Genomic DNA, 24,909 nt, shown 5'->3' with positions numbered 1-24,909 from the left:
TTTTTGTATTTGTAAGTTTGTCAGACTGACAATGAGTGGCGCGAAGTAAACGGGTGTGAACCTCGTGCGAGTGACCGTCGTTGTTAATATGCGCGTGAAAAGTTTTACTTGAAACTTTAAGAAAATTTCATTTGTTCAGGTATATAGATATTACATATGTTAATATTAATTTTTTCAAATGTTATCACTCTTTTTTATGCTACTAATCACAATTATTTTTGGTTATATTCATATTGTATATATATGTAACCTAACCTTCACGTACCGGTCTTTTAAGAATACTATAACATTATTGAAGATAATCGTATATAAATAAAGCCGTAAAACAATTTGAATAATTTCTCAAGTAATTTATATATTTAGATATGTAATAAATTGTAAGACATCGTTGTTAATTATATTACAATATTTATATATAGTTTTTATTTTTATACAATTTGTTTGTTTCAGAGTTTGAAGCATAAAAAGTTAAGAAAATGTCACTTACAGAAATGGAGCCACTTAAAATACATTTAGATGCATTAGAAATGGCTGGAAAGATGGTTGATAAACATATCACAGCAGATAGTAATTTTCCAACTTTAATTAATTTAATGAGATACAATATTCAAGGTATTTGATATGTTACAATACGAGTTCAATAATTATTTAATTTTTTTAATCAATTGATAAAGACAAAATTTTAATAGGTGGACCAACTGTCAGTGGTCTTGATGATCATGATTATCCAAGTTTACATGGATCATCAATAAGTTTGACAAATATAAATCAAATGAAAATACATAGTAAAATCCCTTTGCCATCTGAAGTGATGGAACATTTTGGCCGTATCCTTGTAACATTCTATATCATATATATGTTCTTTAATAGTTTACTTATTTTTCTTTAAAACATTTATTATTTATATTTCTTAACATTTATTTAGATATGCAATGTCATTGCATGATGGGTTTATTTACAGACATTTCGAAAGCATGGCTTACAATTGACAGTGATATCTATGTGTGGTCATACGAAAACGAGTATTGTTTATTATTTCCTTGCAAATAAAATAATGAAACACAAATTTTGTATAATTGAAAAATTTTATTTTTCAGAGCTGATGTTGCATATTTTGATGGATTGAATGAAACTATCATAAGTGTTGGTCTAACAAAACCAAAACCAGGGATATTTCAAAGCTATGTTAAATATCTATTAATTTTAACGACAACAGTCGAAATAACTATACTTGCAGTTATATTGAACGAGGGTAATGATGGTAATGCATTTTATCTTTTTTCTGATTATTAATTTTTTCTTTCCTATATTTTTTATATTCGTATAACAATTAAATTATTGTATTGATAGGTAAATCAATAGAAATGCAATTGGTACCAGAACCAATTTTTACTGTTACTACTGATGGTATTGGTATAACCACCATTGCCAATACCAGTAATGGTAGAATTTTTCTTGGTGGTAGAGATGGCTCGCTCTTTGAAATATGTTATCAGGTAGATATATCTTGATATTAAAAAAAGTAAAAATATTTAAAATATCATTTTTAATAGATAAATATTTGTGTATATACAGGCAGAAAGTAGTTGGTTTGGAAAGCGTTGTAAAAAAGTTAATCACTCTGAAGGGCCATTATCGTTTGTAATTCCTTCATTTGTAACTATGGCTCTATCTGAAGAAGAAGCAATAATACAAATTTCTATAGACGATTCTCGTAATATTTTATATACTCTTGGAGACAAAGGTACCATTACTGTTTGGGACATTGATAATGGTGGTGCATCCAAAGTTACATCTCTCTCTCAAAGTTCACTAGTTCAAAATACTGTTCATGTTGTAAAGTACGTAATTTTTTATATCATAATTTTTACACAATTTTTATATATACTCGACATATATATATATATATATATATATATATATATATATATATATACATTTATTTATATGTATATTTATATTTATTTAATAGAACTCTTGATAGTAATAATTTTCGACCTCTGGTGAGCATATCTGCTATAACAGAATATGAATCAATACATTTGAATTTGGTTGTGGTGGCAGCTACTGGAACTCGCTTTTACTTCTGTTGCACATCACCTTCAAATCCATCGAGTAGACCACAAGGACTTCAATTAATACATGTAAGATTGCCACCAGGCTATGCTGCCAATGCTCCAGTAACAAGACCCAAAAAGGTCCAAATGGCACATTATAGAAAAGGTTGATCAATTTAAAATTGTAATAAAATTTTATAAACAATATATTGCTTAAATATTTTGTCTTTATGTATAATTTATTGTTTGATTTATAGGAACATTAATTCTTGTCTGTGGTGGCGATACAGAAAGTGCATGGTGTTTAAGTAATGATGCATATCCTTTCACAAATTATTTAGCTGAAACTCAAAGTATCCTACCTCTAGATAGTCCTGTATGGGCAATGGCAGAAATTATTGGAGAATCAGCTATGCATATAGAAAGACAAAGCAGTACACAAGGAGAACCACCTCTTCTTGTTAGACAACACATGGAACCACCTAGAAAGTTTATATTTTTAACAACTCAGGTATTAAAAATAAATAAAATGTTATTAAAAAAATAAATTTTATTATTTCGTATCTGATAATTTTGTTTATTTCTTTATAGGGTGCAATAACTTTAATTCAAGTACGTCCTGTAGATATTTTAAGACAGCTCTTACTAGAACAGCGTGGACCTGATACAGAATCAGTACGTGCTTATTTTCAATCACAGTCTCCAGAACAAGCATGTGCGACATGTTTAATTTTAGCTACTTTAGAAACTTCCCAAAATACTCAGGTATTAAATAAACATATTTTTTGTGATATGTATAATAATAATTTGTTTAAGTATATTTATTTCCTTTTTTTTTTTTTTCTCTCCTTTTTTTTAATTCTAGTTATGCGAATGGGCAACAAGAGCCTTTTTCTTATATGGTGGACAAAAAGTATCAGGAATTGTTCCTGCAATTGATAGACATAGCAATTTTCCTAATATACATACAGGTACATTATTATATATATACTTTGGTATAAATAAGCAAAAAAAAAAAAATAATGATTGATTTTTATTCGAACAGGAGATATACGTACGTCAACACCCAGAGTACAAATTTTTGATACTAGACCTCAAGTATTTAGGCAACACCCACAAATGGGTCTAAATTCAGATGCTACTTTGCAACAATTTTCAGCAAAGCATGGAGGTTTATATTTATATGTAGGAAGAATACTTCGACCTATATGGAATATGCGTTGTATAAAACAAGAAAATGTAAACAATAAAACTCAGGTAAATAAATAGAAATTAATTAATGTAACTTCAAATAATATATAATTACATTATTCTTATATTATTACATAATGTTTTGCAGATATCTAGTACAATTCCACCTAATCAAATTAGATGGATTTTGAATCATTTACAAGCTTTAAGGTGTTTCCTTAATAAAAATACAAATATTACTAAGCAGTATGTATTACATTATATATTATATAACTCATAAAAATTTAATGTGAACTTTATGTATATTTACTAAATTCTTGTTTTAGACATAATAATGTAAGAAGTATAACAGATGAATTTGAAACATTACCAAATCTTTATCAAGAACCTATAGTAGAGGAAAGAAATTCCTTGGATGCTTTAAAAGTTTTTATTACACACGCTTGCGAGGTGTTAGGTTTATGGGAGATTTTGTGTGAGAATCAATTGAATAATATTGTTAATTGTCTTTCTAAGGTAATTATAGTTTATTGTAATTTCTTCTACTGTTTTTTTTTTTTCTAATTACTAATTATTTTCATATAATTCCATTGATCCCTCTCTCTCTCTCTCTCTCTCTCTTTTTTTATTTTCTTTTTTGTTTTTTGTTTTTTAGGATCAAATTAGTCAATTTTCTACGGCTTCGTTTAGGGATTTAATTTTAATTGGACATGAAATATCATCCTTACTGATTATTCATCTAATTGATAGGTATAATATATATATATATATATTTATATTTATTTATATTTATACACATACACACGCGTATGCACGTAAATATTCTAATTCTTAAGTTTCGTTTGATTATAAATATTTTTAGTTATCTTGGCGACAATGCATCTGTAGATGCAGTAAGTTCAAGATTAAGAGAAGTTTGTCCAAACTTGTACAGAAGTGAAGATGCAGTTTGTTCAAAGGTATTCTAATTGTATATAATATTCTTTTTAAAAATAATATTTTTGAAATATTTAATATACATTTCTATACTGCACAACTTTTTTTTTCTTTTTTTTTTTTTTTTTTTTTTTTTAAATAATTGTAAATAAACGCGTGTAATAATGAATTGTAGGCAAATGAAATAATATTGAAAGCAAAAAATTGTACAAATTCGGAAGAGAAACAAGTTTTTCTGCAATCTGCATTGAAGGTAAAAAATTATTAATATATATTTTCTATTTATGAAATTTATCTTAATTCTAATAAAACGTTATTGATATTGTGTATAGCTTTGTAAAGAAGTAGCACCTAGATTAAATTTGAGTGCTGTATGCCAGCAATTTGTAGCCTGTCAGTTTTATACAGGAGTTCTTGAATTGTGTATCTGTTGTGCGGAGAGAATAGATCCTCACAATGCTGCATTACATTTTTATAAGAACAATGAACCTGTAGAAGATCAAGAAGGGAATGTAGCTTACATAAAGAGGTATGAAACATTATGAAAATTTTTATTCGAAATAAAATGTCGAGATTAAAAGTAACATATCATATATTGCCATCTTCTATTATAGATTAGAAATTTACAAAGAATTTACTTCAATGTTGGATCATATTTATAATCAGAACATGTCAAATCCATTAACACCAACCATTCCAAGTAAACCAGGACCAGCTCTACATAATACTTCTGCTGTATCGATAACACCTCCAAAAGATATAGTAAGTCAGTTTCAAATTATGATACATTAATGTGTCATAACAAAAATTAGAGAAAAAAAGGAAAACATATGTTGCATTAAATATATATTCATACCTCAAATATGCTTCATTTTATCCAAGTTTTATTAATATCAAAAATATCTCAACATGATGTCTCTAATAATGTCGTACTTTTAGTTACATGAGATTATAAATGATGCATTACATTCCTCTTGTGAAATACTTCATACTGCAGTATATATATGGATGATTGAAAGAGGATTTCATGGAGAACTTGTTGCTCTTGCAGCACCTTCATTAGAAACTTATTTGAGTCGTGTTAATGCACCTGAATTACTTTGGCAATTCTATGAAAGAAATAAAAATCATGCTGCTGCAGCAAAAATTTTAGATTCTTTGGCTACTAAACCTTCGTACGTATTTATGTGCTATTAATTATAATTATAATACACACACGCATGCATGCGCGTTAAATTCATTATATTATTGTAGTCCAGAAACATCATTATCAGAAAGAGTCGAATATTTAGCACGTGCAGTTGTATGTATGAGAAGTGATCAAGCTGGTTATGCTCCTTATCTTGGAATTTTCCTACGTGAATTAGAAGATAAATTAGAGGTAGCTAGGATACAACAACAAGTAAGTTATATGATTTATCAAATATAAAAAATGTTATATTTATATCAATATATACATCAATGATATTTATATCTTTTTTAATTATGCAATAGATATTAGATACGATTTGTAGCCAACAACATATTTTTGATCCTATGATTGTCCGTGATGCTAAGTTAAAACTGAATTCCTCATTACTTGATATTACACAGGTTTGTAAATCAAATAATAGTTGTATAAACAAAATATAAATTTGCAGATTGATGATTCATTTATTTCTTTTGATAGCTTTATGAGGAATATGCAGAACCTTTACAACTTTTAGAATGTAAACTTGCTATAATTCACTGTTCCGGGCATCAAGATGCGATGTTAATTCAAGGAATTTGGACGAATATAATCAACAATGGTATTTTTTTTTTTCTTCTTTTTTCTTTCCTCTTTTTTTTTTAGATATACGCAATAATAATTTTTATTTTAATATGATTACATTTTTAAATTTTAGAATTAAAAAATGCTGCAGCATCGTCTCCAGAAGATAAAATGGCGATTTTAATGACTAAAATTAAACTTCTTGGTCAAGAATATTCAGGATCACCACATTGTTTTCCGATAGGTGGGTAATTGAAAATAAATGAAAAACAATCGAAATTTATTAAAGACAAATTAACAAAATGAATTAATTCCTTTTTTAGAATTTTTGATAGAACAATTGGAAATAAGAGCTTGTAGATTAAAAATTTCCAATAATTGTATTATTACAGTATTTTTAAAGTTAGGTGTATCAATGGAAGATCTTTTAGATTATTATGATAAGTAAGTAATAAAACCATTAAAATAATACTTACATGCAAAATTAAAATAATACTCATATTATCTAATAACTTTGCATTTTATTTGTAGGATGATTGGAAAAAATACACGTACTTGGTTAAACAAAGGAAATGAGTTCCATTTAATAGATTCCACTGCAAATTTAATAAATTATTTTATCAAAAATCAAAATAATACTAATGCTTTTAACAGGTGAATCATTTTTTATTTAATATAAAAAGAAAATTGTTATTCCTAAAATTAATATAAAAAATGCATTTTTCTTATTGCTTTGTTTTTTTTTTTTTTTTCAGAGAAAAACTAATAGTTAAGTGTCAAGATGTTATCTCCAAGTGTCTAACAATTTTATTTAGTAAACCTAATAGTGAACAACTAATAGCAAAACTTAGATCAATGCGAATGTAAAATTAATAAATGATTTATAGCAGGTACAAAGTAAGATAATGCACAAATAATTATTTTTTGGAAAGCTCAAGTAATATTTAATACAATAATTCCAAACAATTGTATATTCTTTTCATAGAATAAGAACTATATAACAAATTACTGTTATCAAAACAGTATGACTGTTCTGACGTTTTTTGTATTTATTAATATTAATTTTTTTTCAATATATTATCAAACTATTTTTGAAACGTGATCGAATTTAATAAAAAATGTTTATCGTTTTTACTCATTTTTAGGATACAGAAACCTATTATCCTAAACCTATTATCCTACTTCCTAAGGAAGAATGTTATGGCAAAAGAAAAAGATCATGAGTGAGTTTGATATAATATTAATATTAATAAATATATATACGTACGTGTGGGTGAGTGTGTATTATGTTTCAATAAATATTTTCTTGTGCAACTTCTTCTTCAGCTTAATATTCACTATTTATTCACAAAAATATGAATTTATTATTGCTGAAATAATAATAATAAAATGGAACGCAACATGCAAGACATAGTACACGATGTGCATAATACGCAAATGCAACGAAACAAGATAAATTGAAAAAGTATTACCTATACAGAATGTGACTGTTGTGAAAAATATAGGAATTCTATATTAAATCCATAGATTTACTAGAGATATTATATGTTCGAGTAAACCAACGATAACGAGAAATGTTTGAAGGAGTTATATGAAAATAGTGGAGAAAATGTATTTTTCCCATAACTATGAATTATTGTCCATAAAAAATACAACCATAAATGTCCACGTCGAAATATGAAAATAATATGTAATAATATCGTGCTGTATAACGTCATAAAACGACTGTGATTGATGTCCAAGCTTTTTTTTCTTTTTATTTTCATGTAATAGATAAATGTTCAAAATATAACTGTGGTTTAAAGAACGACTATCGATCGACTATCATATCTAATTTGACAAATTGCCCGAGAGCTATTTCTCACAGGGATAACACAATTTAGCATTATTTACAGACTATAATTTTTATACTGACTGGCACGAATTTTGCAGTATCAATTTCGCAGAAGAAAATTACGTATAGTTAAAGCTATATCGATTGGAAATCTATTATACGTAAAGAAGGAAGATTGTCGATCATTATTTGCTTGACACTCTAAATAACAGTAACAACTTATACGAAGTTGAAACCTCGGAATCGATATTAATATCCATAGTTTTCGAGCAAACTAACTAAATCGTTCATTCCACGATGGACTTCTTTGAGCAACGATATTACGTGATCAATAAACGTTTTATGTCTTATTTTGGTATGTGGCCGCTAGAAAATTCTATCAAAAGTAAATTCTTGTTCTATTTAGTAATATTTATCTTCTTTACTATGTACTTGCCGGAGGTAAAAAAAAAAAAATAAAATAAAAAACAAAAAAAAATATTTTATAATATATTCCAAATTCATTCAAGTTATTCACGATATCATTTTTTCTCTTTTTCAGATGATAAAAGTAACTGAATTAGGAGTAACTGATATCGATGCTTTCATTGAATGCATCCCTCCCATAGTGGTGATAAAGAGTTCCATGGTAAAAGCTTTCACTGTCGGTTTTCATATAAATCACGTAATATATTTTATATTTAAATTATATATATGTATTCTGTATGTGTATGTGTGTGTACGCGCGCGTGTGTGTATAAAATATTTATTTCATAATTTATTTTGAAAAAATATTATGTATATTATCACGTTATTTTTTATTTTACAGTTTCAAGTGCTTCTAAAACATATTGAAGAAGATTGGCGAAATTTGAAAGATGTTAAAGAAATGGCAATTCTTTCAGAATATGCCGAAAGTGGTCGAAAATTTACAATATGGTATACGTGTATGTTAAAGTCAATAAATACTATAATTGATAAAGATACATTATAATAAATTAATATTTACTTTTTTTTTTTTTTTTTTTTTTTTTTTATTATACTCGCAGTCTATATAAGTTTCACAACGTTATTATATTTGTCATTACCTCTATCACCGATCGTTCTTAACATTTTATCTCCGTTAAATGAGTCAAGAAAAATGGAACTTCTTTTTTGTACGGAATATTTTGTAAACGAGGAAGATTATTTTAATGAAATTTTATTTTATGATTATGCAATTGCTGTATTAGTAGTTGCAGTATTAATTGCAACTGATACAATGTATATGGTATATTCAGAACATGCTTGTGGTATATTTGCAATTGTATGGTAAGCTTTGTGTGTGTGTGTGTGTGTGTGTGTGTGTGTGTAAAATTTTTTTAAATCATCATAAATATTTATAATAATTCTTTTTTCTAGTTATCGATTAAATAATATAGGTAAATGCGAGAATAAAGAAGAAAAATATGACAACGATTTTTTTAATAAACCAAAAGATGATAATTACGACGAAATACAAGATGAAAAAAATTATCAAGAACTTTCATTATGTGTCAAAAAGCATAAACATGCCATTGAGTTAGTATATTATTTTTTACTTCCTTCCTCTTTTTTTTTTTTTTTTAATATACCAAATGAGTATATTTATAAAAAATGAATATAATTTAACCGAGTTTTTATTCTATTACATATAAATATTTTATGATATTATCTTAAGATAATCATTGCATTGGGAATGAAAATTGTATATGAACTGACAATGAGAATTTTATAATTCTTTTTAAGATTCGTTGAATTACTCCAAACATGTTACACAGAATCTTTAATAACACTATTACTACTTAATGTAGTAGGTATAAGCATTACAGGAGTTCAAGTAAGTATTACGTAAATTTTCTCACGTGTTTTTTTATCATAACCATAATAATTATAATTATATTTTTTTTTTTTTATTAAAGATTTTTCATTTATCTTTTTTCAGACTATAATCAATATACATAATTGGTCAGACGTATTCAGATTTGGTTTTTTAACATTAGGTGAAGCATTTCATCTTTTTTTCTTAACATTACCGGGTCAAAGAATAATAGATCACAGTGCTAAAATATTTGAAGATAGGTAAGATAATTGTATACGAAGAATTTATATAAATATAAATTATTTTATATATAACAAAAAAAAATATATATATATTATATATTTCTATACATATTTAGTTACGACTCATGTTGGTACGTACTTTCCTCGAGATGCAAAAGAACGCTTAGTTTAATACTATTACGTAGTATGACACCATGCCAATTAATGGCTGGTGGATTATATTCCATGACATTAGAGAATTATGTTTCGGTAAGAATAATTTTTTTCCAAATAATATAAAGTATGATATTTATATACTGATTCTTTATAAATCTAATTTTTATTTTATTCTTTTTCTTTTTTATTTACTTATATTAAAGCTCGTTCAAACAGCTATGTCTTACTTTACGGTATTATCATCGGTACGATAAAAATTAATCAAAAATTGCAACATCGAGCGAATTTAAAGCCGTCACTTCAATTACAAATCTCTGTGTATTATCGTTAAACATTAATAGTTAATTGTAATAAAAGAATTTAAACGTCATAGAAAATTTATGAGGTGTGAATAATATTTCAACAACAAAAAAATCATACATTTAATATGATATTATAAAAAATAAAAAGACGAATTACAAGATGGAAAGAATGTTTGAAGGAGCAACGATCGGCGAAACGTATTAATACGAAAGCCATAACGATTAGTGTATGTAATTATGCTTTATTTTCACCAACACGAGATTATTATCTTGTAAAAAATCGTAATATTTCACATTTTACTTATTACTATGCAGCTTTCTTATGTAAAAATTAATTATTTCATAATACTATATTTTCCAAATTCTTCATATCGAAACAAAACAAAAAAAAAAAAATCATTTCATATTTTCTCGCGTTTGTTAAACATTGATTAATAACTTTTTTAATTAATAATTTTTATCTTACATAAAACTAATGATTATGAAATTGAAAAGAAGGAAAGCAAGTAATTAAAAAAGGATGAATAATAATAAATAAAGTTTATTCAACTTTAATCTGACAATTTTCGATTAATTGCAAATTTACGTCGCTCTACGTCTTATTACTTTTTAATTACTATATGTGTCATCCTATATTCGAAAAATATTACTTCGTCAGTAGAACGACAGAACTTACGTTTTAGTAATCGTCTGGATAATAGATAAGAACGTTCTTATCAATATCTCAATAATTATCAGTAAAATTAACGACTCGGACGCAACTCGAGCAAAACCAAAGTATCAAAATGCAATTCGATTTTTTCCTATTGAAAAATAAGGAAGGAAGGCCTCTCTCAAAGACCCATAAACAAAAGTCTCGAAAAAAATTAAAATAATTAATTTCAAATAATTGTTGAAATTATTCTACAGCTATAGTCAAAGTCGGTCACAAGTCCGATTATGTTATCGTTACGCGTAGCCAAGAATCGTCAGTCTGAAATTTAAGTCTAAAATAAAATAAATTGCATAGAATATTAAAGAAAAATGTGATATGAAAGTATACTTACTTTAATTCTTCTCTATTACTTTGAAGGAAAGACATCCTGTAAGAATTTCTATGTTCACTCGTCGGAATATAAAGTAACACTAATGCAATAAGTGTCAAAAAGTCGATCGAAAGTCCGATTGTGTTGATATTACGCGTAGCAAGGCCCGTCGGACCAAAACTTAAGTCTAAAATAAAATAAATTATATAGAATAAAAAATTTAGAAATATATAAGAATAAAGAAATTAAAGAAAAAGAAATAAATTATATAGAATATAAAGTGCAAGAAGTAAATGTAAAAAATGGAAGTATACTTGCTTTAACTTTTTGCTATTATTTTGTAGGAAAGACATTTTGAGGAATCTTCGATGTTCACTCTTCGGAATATACATGAAAATTAACTCGGTAATCTTCAAAGTTAATTAAAAACTCGTATATGTTGATATTACACGTGATCATCAAGCTCCAAATAAACATTTTTAAATATTGAGATTTTGAATTAAAATTATTTTAAGTTTTTCGCGCGTTACGATCTTTGTAAAATTTAAGCGAATATACTTCACTCAATTCATATTATCTTACCGTTATCATCTGAAATTCTTGATATAGTTATTTCCTTTGAACGAAACGCAATCGAATAAATTCTTATTTTATGCAAAATCTAAAATCTCGCGATGGAAAGTATTTTTTGTTTTATTTCGATGCGCGGACATGACATTTCCGTTGGAAGTATCTCAATTTTGATAACGACTGATACGTTAATCTTATGTTATATTCTACATACTGTTGCAGTTTTTAACATTACTAAATATATTATAATTGTAATAATAAAAGTTTACTTTTCTTATAAAATCGTATAATTTTGATATATCTTATTTATATTCATATTTTAAATACCGATTGCAGTCTTAAAAAATATGCTGTTAAAAGACATAAATAAGAATAATAATAATAATAATAATTTTTTCACAACTATTTCAAAACACTTTTCATATTTTCAATGCGTAAATTTATTACGTAGTCAAGTATTTCGAAAATTGCTTCTTTTCAAACATTTCAAATGAACGAATTAAAATGTCATATAATAAATGACGGCGCCACTTTAGTAGTTATCACAAAATACGTAAATCAAATCCATACAAAATCATTAATTTTATGTCCACTAATTCGATATTATAGAGTAATTAGAATTTTGTCGTATTTAATAAATATTAAAAATTAGTATATTATTTATAATTACAAGTTTATTCTAGATTAATAAATAATTATCTCGTTTATCAAAGTATAACTCACGTGGTATTGGTGAAGGCTTTAGAACGCACCAATAAAAAATATTCCACTAAAACCCATCTAAACTCTGATTGGTTTGAGTACGTACGACGTGACGCATATGAATAGATACATAAGTTAAGGCAAGATACGACGTGCAATCATTTTCATTGGTGCATCATTGAAGCTTAATTTTGGTTCTGCACCAATATCTTCAACGTGCATCAGGGTGGGTCGCGTTGACATCGTCGTTTATTTACTGCCTGCGATTGTCATTTTTGTTTTTTATTTCATTCATTGATAAAAAATATCGATGTATAAATAATGTATAATGAAGTTAATTAGATTTTTTAAAGATTATATTTATATGGTGTTTACGAAAATTAACGCGAATAAATAGGTTTGTCTTTTTATCGTCTTTAATTTGAACTGACAAAAATATTATACATTAATATTTACAGATAGACGATTGTAATCATACTTTCTATAAAATTTGAATATCCGTTGTATTGTATATACATATATATATATATCTGTGTGTGTATGTATATGTATATGTGTATATAAATATAATATATTGTGTTGTATTATATATATATATATATATATATATATATATATATATATAATACGTAATATATCGATGAAATATCAATCGCGCCTTTTCGATTAGAATTTTAGCATGGCTTCATTGTCCTTACGAGTATTACAACAAAGAAAAAATAATTTGGATTTAGAACGTAAAAACATCGAAAAATTCCAGGTACGTTTTCATTGTCATTCAATTTAATAATATTATCACTTGTTTGTTCTGTTTATCTTTTCCTATACTATTTCAATATTCAATTCTTTCGTAATTCTAATAAAAATATTTTTCTTTACTTATCTATAACACGTTTTCTCATTCGAATTCCTTTTATTGATAACGCATTAAAGATTTATCTATTTTTATCTACGATTTTACTTACATATGTTCTTCAAATTAAGTTGTTATAACTGATTGTTATCAGTAAATACTAAGTTTTTTATAAAAAATATATATAACAAAATACGTTCTATAAAATTGTGATATTCTTATTTATTTTTAATATATTTTAATACTAAGTATTTCGTACGGAAATTAAATAATATGTATAAATTAATATTATTTATTATATCATAGGATAGATAGGAAGTGTATTTAATAATTAAAACTATTATTATCTTGTTTTATCAATATATTATATTTTATAATATCTCTGGTATGGTGACGTTTATAATGCTTTGAGTATAATAATTTTTTTATATTTATTCGTGTTCTATATTGAAAACTTATTTGTTCTCTTTATATATACAGTTTTGCAGATAATGTGTACGATTGTTGCAACACTTGATGCACCCATATATAGTATTTTGGGTGAGCGACAAGTCAATAAATGATGATCTGTTATATGTGTTGATTATTATGCTATTATATTTGCTATAATTTCTTGTTATAATCCTTTTGTATTATTAATATGCCACCTGTACTACCACTAACTGATAAACAACTGCATCAACTGGTAAGTAAACAAATGTGATTAGTTGAAGATGTTGTTATATAAAAAATGTAACACTTATATAAAGCTTAGTATAAAATATGTTTCTTTTTATAATATACATTACTGTTTGTATGTTTGTATACATTTATATCACGAAATATTTATAATAAAATAAATTAGGTTATAAATATTTTTGTAGTAGTAAATAATATTTAATTGCAGATCATTAGCATCGGAAAAGCAGTGAATCCATCTGAAACTCCTGTTAAAGAAAAGCATGTACGCAGTATCCTTTTATCTAATACATTACTAAGAATGTATTAATTTTAAATATTTTAACATAATGGTCCTTATAAAATAATAGATGCTATTATCAGCACATATCAAGATAAAAGTGGTTCTATATTTTGGACGTTTATATTACGACAACCCTTATTCGAACATCAAATCGTTGCATGGAAATTTTGCCATGTTTTACACAAAGTATTACGAGAGGGTCATCCAAAAGTGATTAGTGATTCCCAAAGATATTATGGTAAATTAGAAGATATTGGAAAATTATGGCAACATCTTCGGGAGGGTTATGGCCGTCTTATTCAGTTGTATATACGATTATTAATTACAAAATTAGATTTTCACAAACGTAATCCACGTATACCAGGGAATCTCCTGGTTACAGCAGAAGAACTTGAAGCAATTGGTGAAAATGATATAAATATTTAGTAAGTCTTTTTCTAAATTAATTTCTAACCCAATGTTTTTAAGATTTATAGATCATTTACACATTTTTTCTTTTCTCTAGTTTTCAAATGTCGGTGGAAATGTTTGATTACATGGATGATATTTTGAATTTACAACATACAGGTACACTCCACAAGTATTCTTTGAATAATAATATATATTTAGATAATGAAAATCTTATTGTTTATTTAAATAAAATTTTTATAAAGTTTTGTTAATAAATTACAGTATTTGGATCATTGGATATGTCACGTTCAAATTCAATGACTCCATGTGGACAATGTCGGCTTGCACCATTAATCCCATGCATACAAGATGCATCTCAATTATATGATTATTGTGTTAAAATTTTGTTCAAACTTCATGGTGCTCTTCCTGCAGATACATTAACGGGTCATCGCGATAGATTTTCGAAACAATTTCAAGAATTGAAGAGTTTTTATAATACTATTAAACACATGCAGTATTTTAAGCATTTAATTACCATACCATCGTTACCAGAGGTAATTTAATTTTTTTGCTTTATTATTTAATAGTAATTACAATGGCAGTTATAATAAAAATAGTATTCTCTTCACAGAATCCACCCAATTTTCTAATACAAGCTGAATTAAGAACATATGTTACACCTATTGTTGTACTACCTCCAGAAGAGTCATTGGATAGTGAAACTGTGGTTGATAGTCTTATTGATACATCAGATACAAGTTCATTACCAGGTGATCAATTAGATTCTTCTCGAAATGGATCTATTTCACCTGATGCTTTAACAGAAAGGTGATAATCTTCGAAAATTTTTTATACTTTCAAATGAATTATGTGTAAAGTTTCTTGAAAATTATTTTCACATAGCCATATGATTAAAATTATTTTAGGGATAATCTTATCAAACATCTACATCAAGAAAATGGACGTCAAAGACAAGAATTACATAAATTGCATACAGATCATCAACGTATTGTTGGAGAGCTTCGAAATCGTGTTTTAGATTTAGAGTCTGCTCTTAGCACCAAAGTAAAAGTCTTTATTTTGTAATGAAGTTTATAATTATACGAACTTGTTGTATATTCTTTTTTATTTTAGGGAAATGAAATCGTGCATGAAAAACAAACCAACCAAGAAATAACTAAACAAAAGGAAGATATATTTGTTCAATTTGAGGAAGTTAAAGGTACGTTATAATAAGACAGTATTTTAATTTACAAACGTTACATTTCGTCATTATTACAGAAAAAAATAGGATACTCGAGGAGAAGTTTCAAAAACTTAAAGATATATATTCAAAGCTAAGAGAGGAACACATCAATTTAATCAGAAAGGTATACACATGTGTGATTTAAAATATTTCGTTTTTTTTTTCTTCTTTCCCTTTATTTTTGCTGACATAACATATTGTGTTTAAAAGAAAGCTGATGTGGACAAACAATTGGGCGGACTAAAAATACAACAAGAACAATCAGAACGCAGAGCTGGTGAAGCAGAACAACGTTTACAAGAATTAATACAAGGACAAGCTACTGCTGAGCAGGAAGCACAAAGAGTTTCTCAAGCAAGAGCAGAATTAGATGATGTAAGAAAAGAATTTGATGCTGCTAAAACTCAAAATTTGGTTAGTATAAGATTATTAATTTTGATTTCTCATTAATATTATTATTATTATTATGATCACTGAATAGAGCTGTGCTTTTAAATATGCAACAGGCTTTAACTGCAAAGATAGATTTTATTGCGTCTGAAAAAGCAGCAGTCGAAGGTAATCTTCATGATTTGTTAGCACAAAAAGAGGAGTTAGACCAAAAAATAATGAATTTAGAAACCGAAACTGAACGATGGCGTAACCAAATGAAAATAGATGCTGATACTACTCTGTTTGAAATAGTTTGTAAGTTTTTATATTTTAATAAATAATGTTATATTTAATAAATGTATTATTTATACACGGTTGAATAAGTCAACATCTTTATTTTAGTAAGCTGTATATGCGGAGCAGAGTCTATTTTGCAACATGCAATGCATACAATTGATAATCCTGCAATAACAGCTGTAACTTGTACACCAGATTACCTAAGAGAATTAGTTAATCCAACATTGGATTCACTGGATGCCTTAGATGCATCATATAACAATTATGTAAGTGATGCTACAAAGGGAAAAATGTTAATTCGCAGTACAACTCATGCTGCTTACATGCTTGCACTATACTTGATACATGCCAAATCTACTTCAAACACAGCAACAGATATTGTCTTGGGTGATAGTAAGTTTTTTTTTTTTTCTTGATGAAATTTTCTATCAAACTAAAATAATTAATTCGGAATAATAAAATTAATCGATACATCATTTTTTAGTAGATAAATAGAAAGATATATGTATATCCGATAATCGTTATAATAAATAAAATATTTTTTAAGGTTTAGCAGATGAATGTAAACAATTAGGGTCACAAGGTTTAATGATGTTAACATATATCAAAGAGAAATCACCAATGACTAAAGAGCAGATAATCAATGTTAAAAATCAGTCGAAAAAAATATCAACTATGAGTGAAAAGTTATCTAATGCTAAGGGAAATGTTGACGCGATTGGCGAACTAGTAGAAAATGAACTTTTTAGTATGGATAAAGCTATAGAAGAAGCTGCTAACAGAATGCAAGTAAGAAACTTAGTTTTAGATATATGTATATCAATGAATCACATTGTGTGTATATTGACAAATTAATGATACAATTTTTACAATTATTTTATATTTTAGGATATGTTGGATAGATCCCGTGCAGCAGATTCAGGTATAAAATTAGAAGTGAATGGAAAGATTTTAGATTCATGTACAGAATTAATGAAATGTATAAGAATATTAGTTAAAAAATCCAGTCTATTACAACATGAAATTGTAAGCCAAGGAAAGGTTAGTAAAGATTATGTTTTACAGATATATACACGCACACACACGCACACACATATGTATATATATATATATTCTTTCTTTAATAATCATATTGCCAACAAATTTATAATTTATGAAATATAAAAATTATATTAATATTTATTTTGTATAGGGCACAGCTTCTGCTACAGAATTTTACAAACGGAATCATCAATGGTCTGAAGGTCTTATCTCTGCAGCGAAAGCTATTGCTATGGGAGCAAATTTCTTATTGTAAGTGTTAACGATGTAGAATCATTTTTAATTATTAAAATAATATATATTTTTATACTCAACAGGGAAGCAGCTGATAAAGTTGTATCAGGTTCTGGAAAGTTTGAACAATTAATGGTAGCTTCGCAAGGAATTGCTGCATCTACAGCACAACTTGTAGTTGCGAGTAGAGTCAAAGCAAATAGAAATAGTAATAATTTATCTGCACTTTCTGAGGCTTCCAGAGAAGTAACACAAGCTACAGCTAGTGTTGTTGCAACAGCAAAAAGCTGTAGTCAACTTGTGGAGGAAACAGGTGAGAGAAATGAATTCAATGAAATAGATCATTTCAGTTTTATAAAAATCCTATATATTTATTTTTATTCTATGGTTATGCCTATAACATATGAAATTTTATAGAAGATTTAGATATATCTAAATTAACATTACATCAAGCAAAAAGACTAGAAATGGAAGCACAAGTACGTATTTTGGAATTGGAACAAACATTAGAAACCGAAAGGTTACGGTTTGCAGCTTTACGACGTCACCATTATCAATTGGATGGTGATGATCAATTGAATGGTTAATTTATATTTAGCATGTGATATGTGTGTGACCAACATCTACGTTCTTTAATATTTCCATTAATTTGGAAAATTTATAAAATGTCACAATTGAATTTTGTTTCTTTTTCTTTTTTCTATTCTTTTTTCTTTTTTCATTTTTTTTTTTTTTCTTTCTTTTTTTCTAATCAATTTATACGTATTTATAATTTTTTCACGTACATACGGTTTAATGAAATATTGTCAAAGTATCGAAATGACAGTATCAGGTTTTTAACAGCGTTTACATATGAAACATCGATTTGCACCAATTTCGTTAGTCGCACTTTACACGTTTAATGAAGAAGTCTGACTTGTATTGAAGTTAATATTCTTTTATCAAATAAATCATAATATATTGCTATATATATATATACATATATCTCTTTATTTTTTACGTATATATAATATATGAAATTATACTCTATATATATGTTTATATGTACATAAAATATGAAATAGTAGAATAAGGGATATTCATTAATTTTTCTGGACGTGTTATTGCACCAAATAACATATAAAAAATATAATGTGTGCTGAAAATTCATATTAAATTTAATCGAAATGGACTACAACGAGACCCAAATTTATTCATATAATAATAATATAAATAATGATGAGAAAAAATTATCATGTACTAATATAAATAAATATGCGAACAAATGGCGAAAGAAAGACAATGGTATATGAAAAGTCAAAAAGATCATTGGACTTGCAGTACTTCTCGATGATTGGTCGAATGTTATAACTGTAAAGGCAAGTAAAATCTTCAGGAATATATATTTAATAGATTCGATTAGATTTTTTGATTTTACATAAAATTTGAAATTAATGAAATAATGATTCGACGACGTTTCTTATACGAGATATTTTTATTGTATTTTTATTTACGCTCGTACATTTGTTTCTTTTTTGACTTAAATACTAGTTTCTCTTTTGAGTCCTATGGCCGCCATAGCGCCACCTATCAGTCAATGCAACGGTAAACTCGGATTCTTCTCTAATGTTTGTGTATATCTCATTTAGAAGAGAAGGAGTGCTTTTTCGAAGAAACGCCGCTGTTGACTCTTTTTTTTCAAAACATGAAGAGAAATACGTATACTTGTCGCAATATTTTCAATATCATTTATATCAATAACAACATCGCGAAATATTGAAAACTTTTGGTGTGAATTTTGTTCGAGTATATACATTAAATATATCAAGTTGCTGGATGAGCCGTGTCCCAGTCAGCGACAGACAGTCGTGTTGTGTCAACGTAACCCACGGCAGCACTGACGCCTCTTCGGTAATTAACCAAACAAAATGGACACCGAGATAACGATTAAGTGAATTCTTCAACGAAAATTTTACATGGAATGTGCAAGAAAATGGGATCGGCGCCTAGTAAACTGTAAGTTTTAATCATCTTCATTGGTGGCAAATCAGCTGTATATCGATAACATTGTAATCAAAAATACATGATCCGTGAATATCATGCTATTATTCAATATTGAAAGTTATATATTCCGGGTTTCATACAATCTGATTTTCCGGCATCAGATAGACGATTTTATATATATGCTTATGTCGATGCGCTTTCTCAATATCTTCAATTCTCTTCGATCTTCTTTCTAACCTTTATCAAGATCTTTAAGAAATGGAGATTGAACACTTTTTCTTTATCGCATTTATTTTCGAGTTAAAAATATTAAATGTAAAAGTAGAATTAATTTTTCTTCTTTTTTCTTTTCTTCTTTATTCTTTTTTTTTTTTCTTGTTTCTTTTGCTAAACCAAAATTTTTCTCATAGCATGGAGATTGTAATCTGTGATATTATTGTTCTTATTTACTATAAAATTTATTATTGTTATTATTTACTATAAAATTACTGTATATGCATTACAATTATACTAATAATTATTATCTAAATAATATTTTTTTGTTTTTAAATAGAAATCCAAGTATAAGTAAATTCAAAGTAATTATATATCAATTTGAGTCAATATAATTTTATAGAGATTTTTATCACAATTTTTTTATGACATTATTATGAAATAATCGACAAAAAAGTTTATATAACAGTCCTTTACATATTATTAATAATTAATTATCATATCAAGTTAATCTATCACTGATCCATATTTATATAATATTTTTTTGGTAATTAAATAACAATTTTACATATACGTATTATCCGTCATTGAATAGATGCAATTGTCTCTTATTATTAAAATATAATTTTATTGCATATATATATATATATATATATATATGAAACATAAGAAATAATAAATAATATCGATGAAAAATTTGATAAATCCATTAAGCATCTACTTTAATTTATTCCATTAATACGCAATATATAATGCTATGTTATTTATTCTTGTTTGTTATAAATTATACAAATAGCTTTTTATATTTTAAATGATCATATGACAAATAAATTATTTGAAAGTCTAAATTTACAGATATTATAAGTAAATATACATATATTAATACTGTTATTGATTTAATAGCAAACAAGGTAAGTAGTTTTATTCGTAAACATTATAATTGTGATTTAAAATGGAAATGCCGAGAAATATGCGTATTATGATAATTCTACAAAGACGTTAAGATCGTTCTAGTTTTAAGGCTGCTTTAATTTTAGTTCAACTATAACCCTTGATATATAATAGGTATATAAAATGTAACAAAATCTTGTTACTTTTTACATATCCTATCTAAAGAATTTGCTAGGTAGTAACATACTAAATACAAGGATTATTTTGAGATGGTCATTGATAATTCATATGTTAAAAGTATTAATTAATAAATTTGTTTATTCTATTTCATTTCTTATTTGTTACACTTTATATAAAACAATTCTTTTTAAGGCTTATTCAATTTTATTATTAATTTACTATGTTACTATATATATATATATATAGTGTAGTAATAATAATAATATAGAATAAGTTAAATAAAACATAGTACGTAGTAACATAGTAATTTAATGAAATGATTGTTCTATTTATAAAATGATCATTGATAATTTCGATAATGTAAAAGTATTAAACAACGCGTTTGTTTATTCTATTTATTTTTTTATTTGTTACATTCTATGTGTATGTATATAGAATTTCTTTCGAACGCGTATTTAATTTTTTCTACATCTCACTACGATCTATATTCCTTAGTAAGTTCCCTTCCCCCATGTAGTCTGTTTTCCAATCTTTGTCCGTTCAGCCATTTCGTCCTTTCTCCCTTTATCGTTTTTCCCGAGCATCTTAACGGCATTGTTTCCCTCTCCCTCTTTTTCTCTTTCTCTCTCCCTCTTTCTCTCTCTCTCTCTCTCTCTCTCCCTCTTTTCCCTCTTTCTCTCTTACTCGTACCCTTCTCCCCTCTTGTTCTCTCTGTCGTTTTTATCAAAACTTTTCTTTCACTATTGGCCAGGCTGTTCTGTTTTTAGAATTGTTTTACTTTTCGATTTTATCTATTTTATTTTCTTTCTTTTTTCTTTTTTCTTTTTTCTTTTTTCTTTTTTTGTCGTATACCCATAGCGTATTTTTTATTAAAAAATCATTTAATAGTTATATTGTTAAACACATTACTTCCTTTCTTTTTCTTTTTTTTTTTTTTTTTAATTTTTTATCGTCGAAACACGTCCATAATTATTGCTATTTCATTCATTCCTATCGAATCATGCAAAAGAAAAACGAAAAAAGTGCACACACACACATATATATATATATACATACATATATTGCCGTAACAAAAAAATATCGACATCGAACGTTTCAAATTTTGCGTATATTTTTCATAAATATCTGCCAAGTGTGACGTATACATAAATTGCTGACCAGATACATTTCAATTTAGCACGGACTTTCCATTCTTACGTCATTTTTATGAAGCATGCGATTTTCTATAAGAGAGTTTAAGGAAATAAAAAAGTCCTTTTAAGAATATTTCATATCAACGAAACGTTGCATTTTTATTCGTATAAGTATTACACATATACATATGTAAGATTAATTATAAGGTATTATAATTCTCATATTAGTCATATGATTTTAACTGCATGTGTCATGATGCAATAAATGATAATTTCAACATATACTTTTTCATGTCCATATTATAAAGAAAAATATAATGCAGGTGATAGTATATATATATCACCTATATACACATATACATATATATACGACGCGTCTCTTATTCGTTTGGCACTTCCTCTTCTCGATCTTTCCTTTTCTTGATTCTTCTATTGTTATGAATCTACCTTACCTAGATATAAGATAGATATTATATATATATATATATATATATATATGTATATGTATATGTGTATATATATATCCTTTTTACCGTATTTTCGTTCGTTGAAATTCGTAATATTCCCGCTAGAATGCGCTACCTTCAGGTCAGCGATCTCCCGCCTTCCCCTTCCATTAGCCTCTTACTTCTCATTCGTTCACCCTAACCTCCTTTCAATTTTTCTCCCTTCGAATTTTCACCGCTCATTCTCTTCTCTTACTTGCGAGTCTCTTACTTTCTTACCTTCCTTCTTTTCCCTTTCCGTTTTCGACTATCAGCTACTACTTCAAGTTTCTTCCTACTCATTCTCCGTGTCCCATCCAATCATATTATTCTTTTATCATTCTCATTTCTTACATAAACTTAGAGGACGCATATATTTATATATTATATACGTATTATTTTTAGATTTTCATTTGAAATTCTGAATATTGATCATTGATTTTTTTACGATTATAAGATTGATTATTAAGACATATATTGTATGTGTACACACAACAGATTTATTAATATCAAAAAAGTATTGCAAAAAAAATGGAAGTTTTGTATTTTTGATTATTTCATCAATTCGAACTGAACGAATGACGCCATTATTGTTGTTGTTGACGTCGACGTCATATCCTCTGTTCTCTTGCGTTCAGTTTCGTTGTTATTGTTTTTCTTTTTCTTTTTCCGCGAAAGAATTCACCAAAGATTGATGGAAATATGTGATAATTAAAGGGAAAAAAGAAAGAAAGAAAAAGATTCATTGTAAGATAATAGAAAAAGAAATTAAAATTGATTGATTTCTGTACGTACGAAGAATATATACATACATACGTGCAAAAAGAAACGTACGATGAAGAAGTATGGCATTGCAATCGCGAACGGTTTGAAGTTAGACCGCGTTCATATTGGTCCGTGGTGAAACAAGTCCGGTCTTTTGTTGGTATATACATACGTATATACGTACGTATTGCTTTGTTGGATAGCTTGCCGACAAAAGATCAAGTGACCGTGCACCGCGCATCCAGTGTGAACGCAACGTTTACGGTACACCAACAAGATATTAGTAGATGCGGTCAGCCATGGGTAATCTTTCGTGGAAAATAAATCGGAATATACCAAGTATAATAACGTTCGGTCAGTGTTAAGTATATATATGTATATATATATATACACACATACATACGCGTACATATATACATACACACATACATGATATATGTATATATATTAAAAAATGATAAAAAGTATATTTTTCTACAATTAATACATATATGATATGTATATATGTATATATGTATGTATATGGATATGTACATATATACATATATATTCATATTTGTATAATTTGTTAGAGTAAACGAGAAATTGTATGATCGAAAATTGCATATCAAATTATAAAAAGCATAAGAAATATACACACACATATATACGCGCGTATACATACATACACTATATATATATATATATATATATATATATATATATATATTTGTACAACTGTGTAGTAAAGGAAACTTCTATAATCGAAAACCGTAGGTTTTACCATACCATAGATAAAATTATATTAATTTTAGTCCAAAGTGGAGTTAGATTGGAATATGCAAAGTTAATGTTTTCATATGGGACGTGGCAAACGCGTCAAACGTTTAAAATGTTAATAAATATTTACGTATGTGTTAAAAATAAACCCCGAAAGAAGAATAATGGATAGAGATAGATCAAGAGAGAAACTAGGATCAATATATATCTCAAACGGTTTTCTTTTCTTTTTTTTTTTTTTTCCTTTTTTCTTTTCTCCGATTCTTTAAACATAGAATAAATGACATTTAATTGTTCGGGAAAACAAAACAACATTTTCGTATTGTCAAATCTAAATAATTTTATTATCAAAATATTGTAACTAATAATAATGCTTTCTCAAAATCGAAAGATTTCAGAACAGTATATGTGTCATCCTATCATTGTATATACATATCGGAGTTGTGGGAGAAAACAATACGGAAATAATTTACTTTGACGAATTATTTGAAAACATCAAATTTGAAATAAGTGATT

General features: G+C 26.9%; 3 protein-coding genes across 10 annotated transcripts; all 3 read left to right on the top strand.

Annotated features, from left to right (window-relative positions):
* The first annotated feature begins 38 nt into the window (after positions 1–38).
* LOC122630480 (nuclear pore complex protein Nup154) lies at positions 39–8,073 on the top strand. Of its 6 annotated transcripts, none has more exons than XR_006327492.1 (29): positions 39–139; positions 451–612; positions 690–827; positions 926–1,022; positions 1,098–1,261; positions 1,351–1,496; positions 1,576–1,841; positions 1,973–2,223; positions 2,315–2,568; positions 2,649–2,822; positions 2,923–3,028; positions 3,103–3,314; positions 3,397–3,494; positions 3,575–3,764; positions 3,904–3,998; positions 4,111–4,207; positions 4,360–4,437; positions 4,517–4,713; positions 4,799–4,946; positions 5,124–5,359; positions 5,439–5,586; positions 5,679–5,777; positions 5,854–5,974; positions 6,071–6,181; positions 6,261–6,381; positions 6,469–6,591; positions 6,693–6,827; positions 7,083–7,160; positions 7,870–8,073. XR_006327492.1 is itself a non-coding variant. In XM_043815009.1 (28 exons), exons 2-27 carry the CDS (start codon positions 477–479, stop codon positions 6,802–6,804), a joined length of 3,918 nt encoding a protein of 1,305 aa, XP_043670944.1. In that variant the 5' UTR covers positions 39–139; positions 451–476; the 3' UTR covers positions 6,805–6,827; positions 7,083–7,748. The 6 variants fall into 6 exon arrangements, 3 of the variants coding, with proteins under 3 accessions (XP_043670944.1, XP_043670943.1, XP_043670942.1); XR_006327491.1 differs by having other exon boundaries at positions 6,693–6,834; XR_006327490.1 differs by lacking the exon at positions 7,870–8,073 and adding an exon at positions 7,264–7,748 and having other exon boundaries at positions 6,693–6,834.
* Positions 8,064–10,585, top strand: LOC122630482 (odorant receptor 63a-like). The gene is made up of 9 exons (XM_043815010.1): positions 8,064–8,156; positions 8,313–8,435; positions 8,580–8,697; positions 8,800–9,061; positions 9,152–9,310; positions 9,518–9,608; positions 9,714–9,850; positions 9,949–10,081; positions 10,192–10,585. The coding sequence occupies exons 2-9, from the start codon at positions 8,313–8,315 to the stop codon at positions 10,240–10,242; spliced, it is 1,074 nt and encodes a 357-aa protein (XP_043670945.1). The 5' UTR covers positions 8,064–8,156; the 3' UTR covers positions 10,243–10,585.
* A 2,179-nt stretch (positions 10,586–12,764) lies between these two features.
* Positions 12,765–18,956, top strand: LOC122630479 (huntingtin-interacting protein 1). Of its 3 annotated transcripts, none has more exons than XM_043815005.1 (19): positions 12,765–12,813; positions 13,258–13,347; positions 13,921–14,125; positions 14,327–14,390; positions 14,469–14,826; positions 14,907–14,968; positions 15,074–15,348; positions 15,426–15,622; positions 15,721–15,859; positions 15,929–16,016; positions 16,076–16,164; positions 16,251–16,454; positions 16,547–16,727; positions 16,815–17,102; positions 17,257–17,498; positions 17,598–17,750; positions 17,902–18,002; positions 18,068–18,297; positions 18,402–18,956. In XM_043815005.1, the coding sequence occupies exons 3-19, from the start codon at positions 14,081–14,083 to the stop codon at positions 18,569–18,571; spliced, it is 2,886 nt and encodes a 961-aa protein (XP_043670940.1). In that variant the 5' UTR covers positions 12,765–12,813; positions 13,258–13,347; positions 13,921–14,080; the 3' UTR covers positions 18,572–18,956. The 3 variants fall into 3 exon arrangements, with proteins under 3 accessions (XP_043670940.1, XP_043670941.1, XP_043670939.1); XM_043815006.1 differs by having other exon boundaries at positions 12,782–12,984; positions 18,405–18,956; XM_043815004.1 differs by having other exon boundaries at positions 12,783–12,984.
* Positions 18,957–24,909: the final 5,953 nt, after the last annotated feature.

The sequence above is a fragment of the Vespula pensylvanica genome, chromosome 7, assembly GCF_014466175.1.
Source record: "Vespula pensylvanica isolate Volc-1 chromosome 7, ASM1446617v1, whole genome shotgun sequence".
NCBI lineage: Eukaryota > Metazoa > Arthropoda > Insecta > Hymenoptera > Vespidae > Vespula > Vespula pensylvanica.
This window is presented reverse-complemented; position numbering and strand designations above follow the sequence as displayed.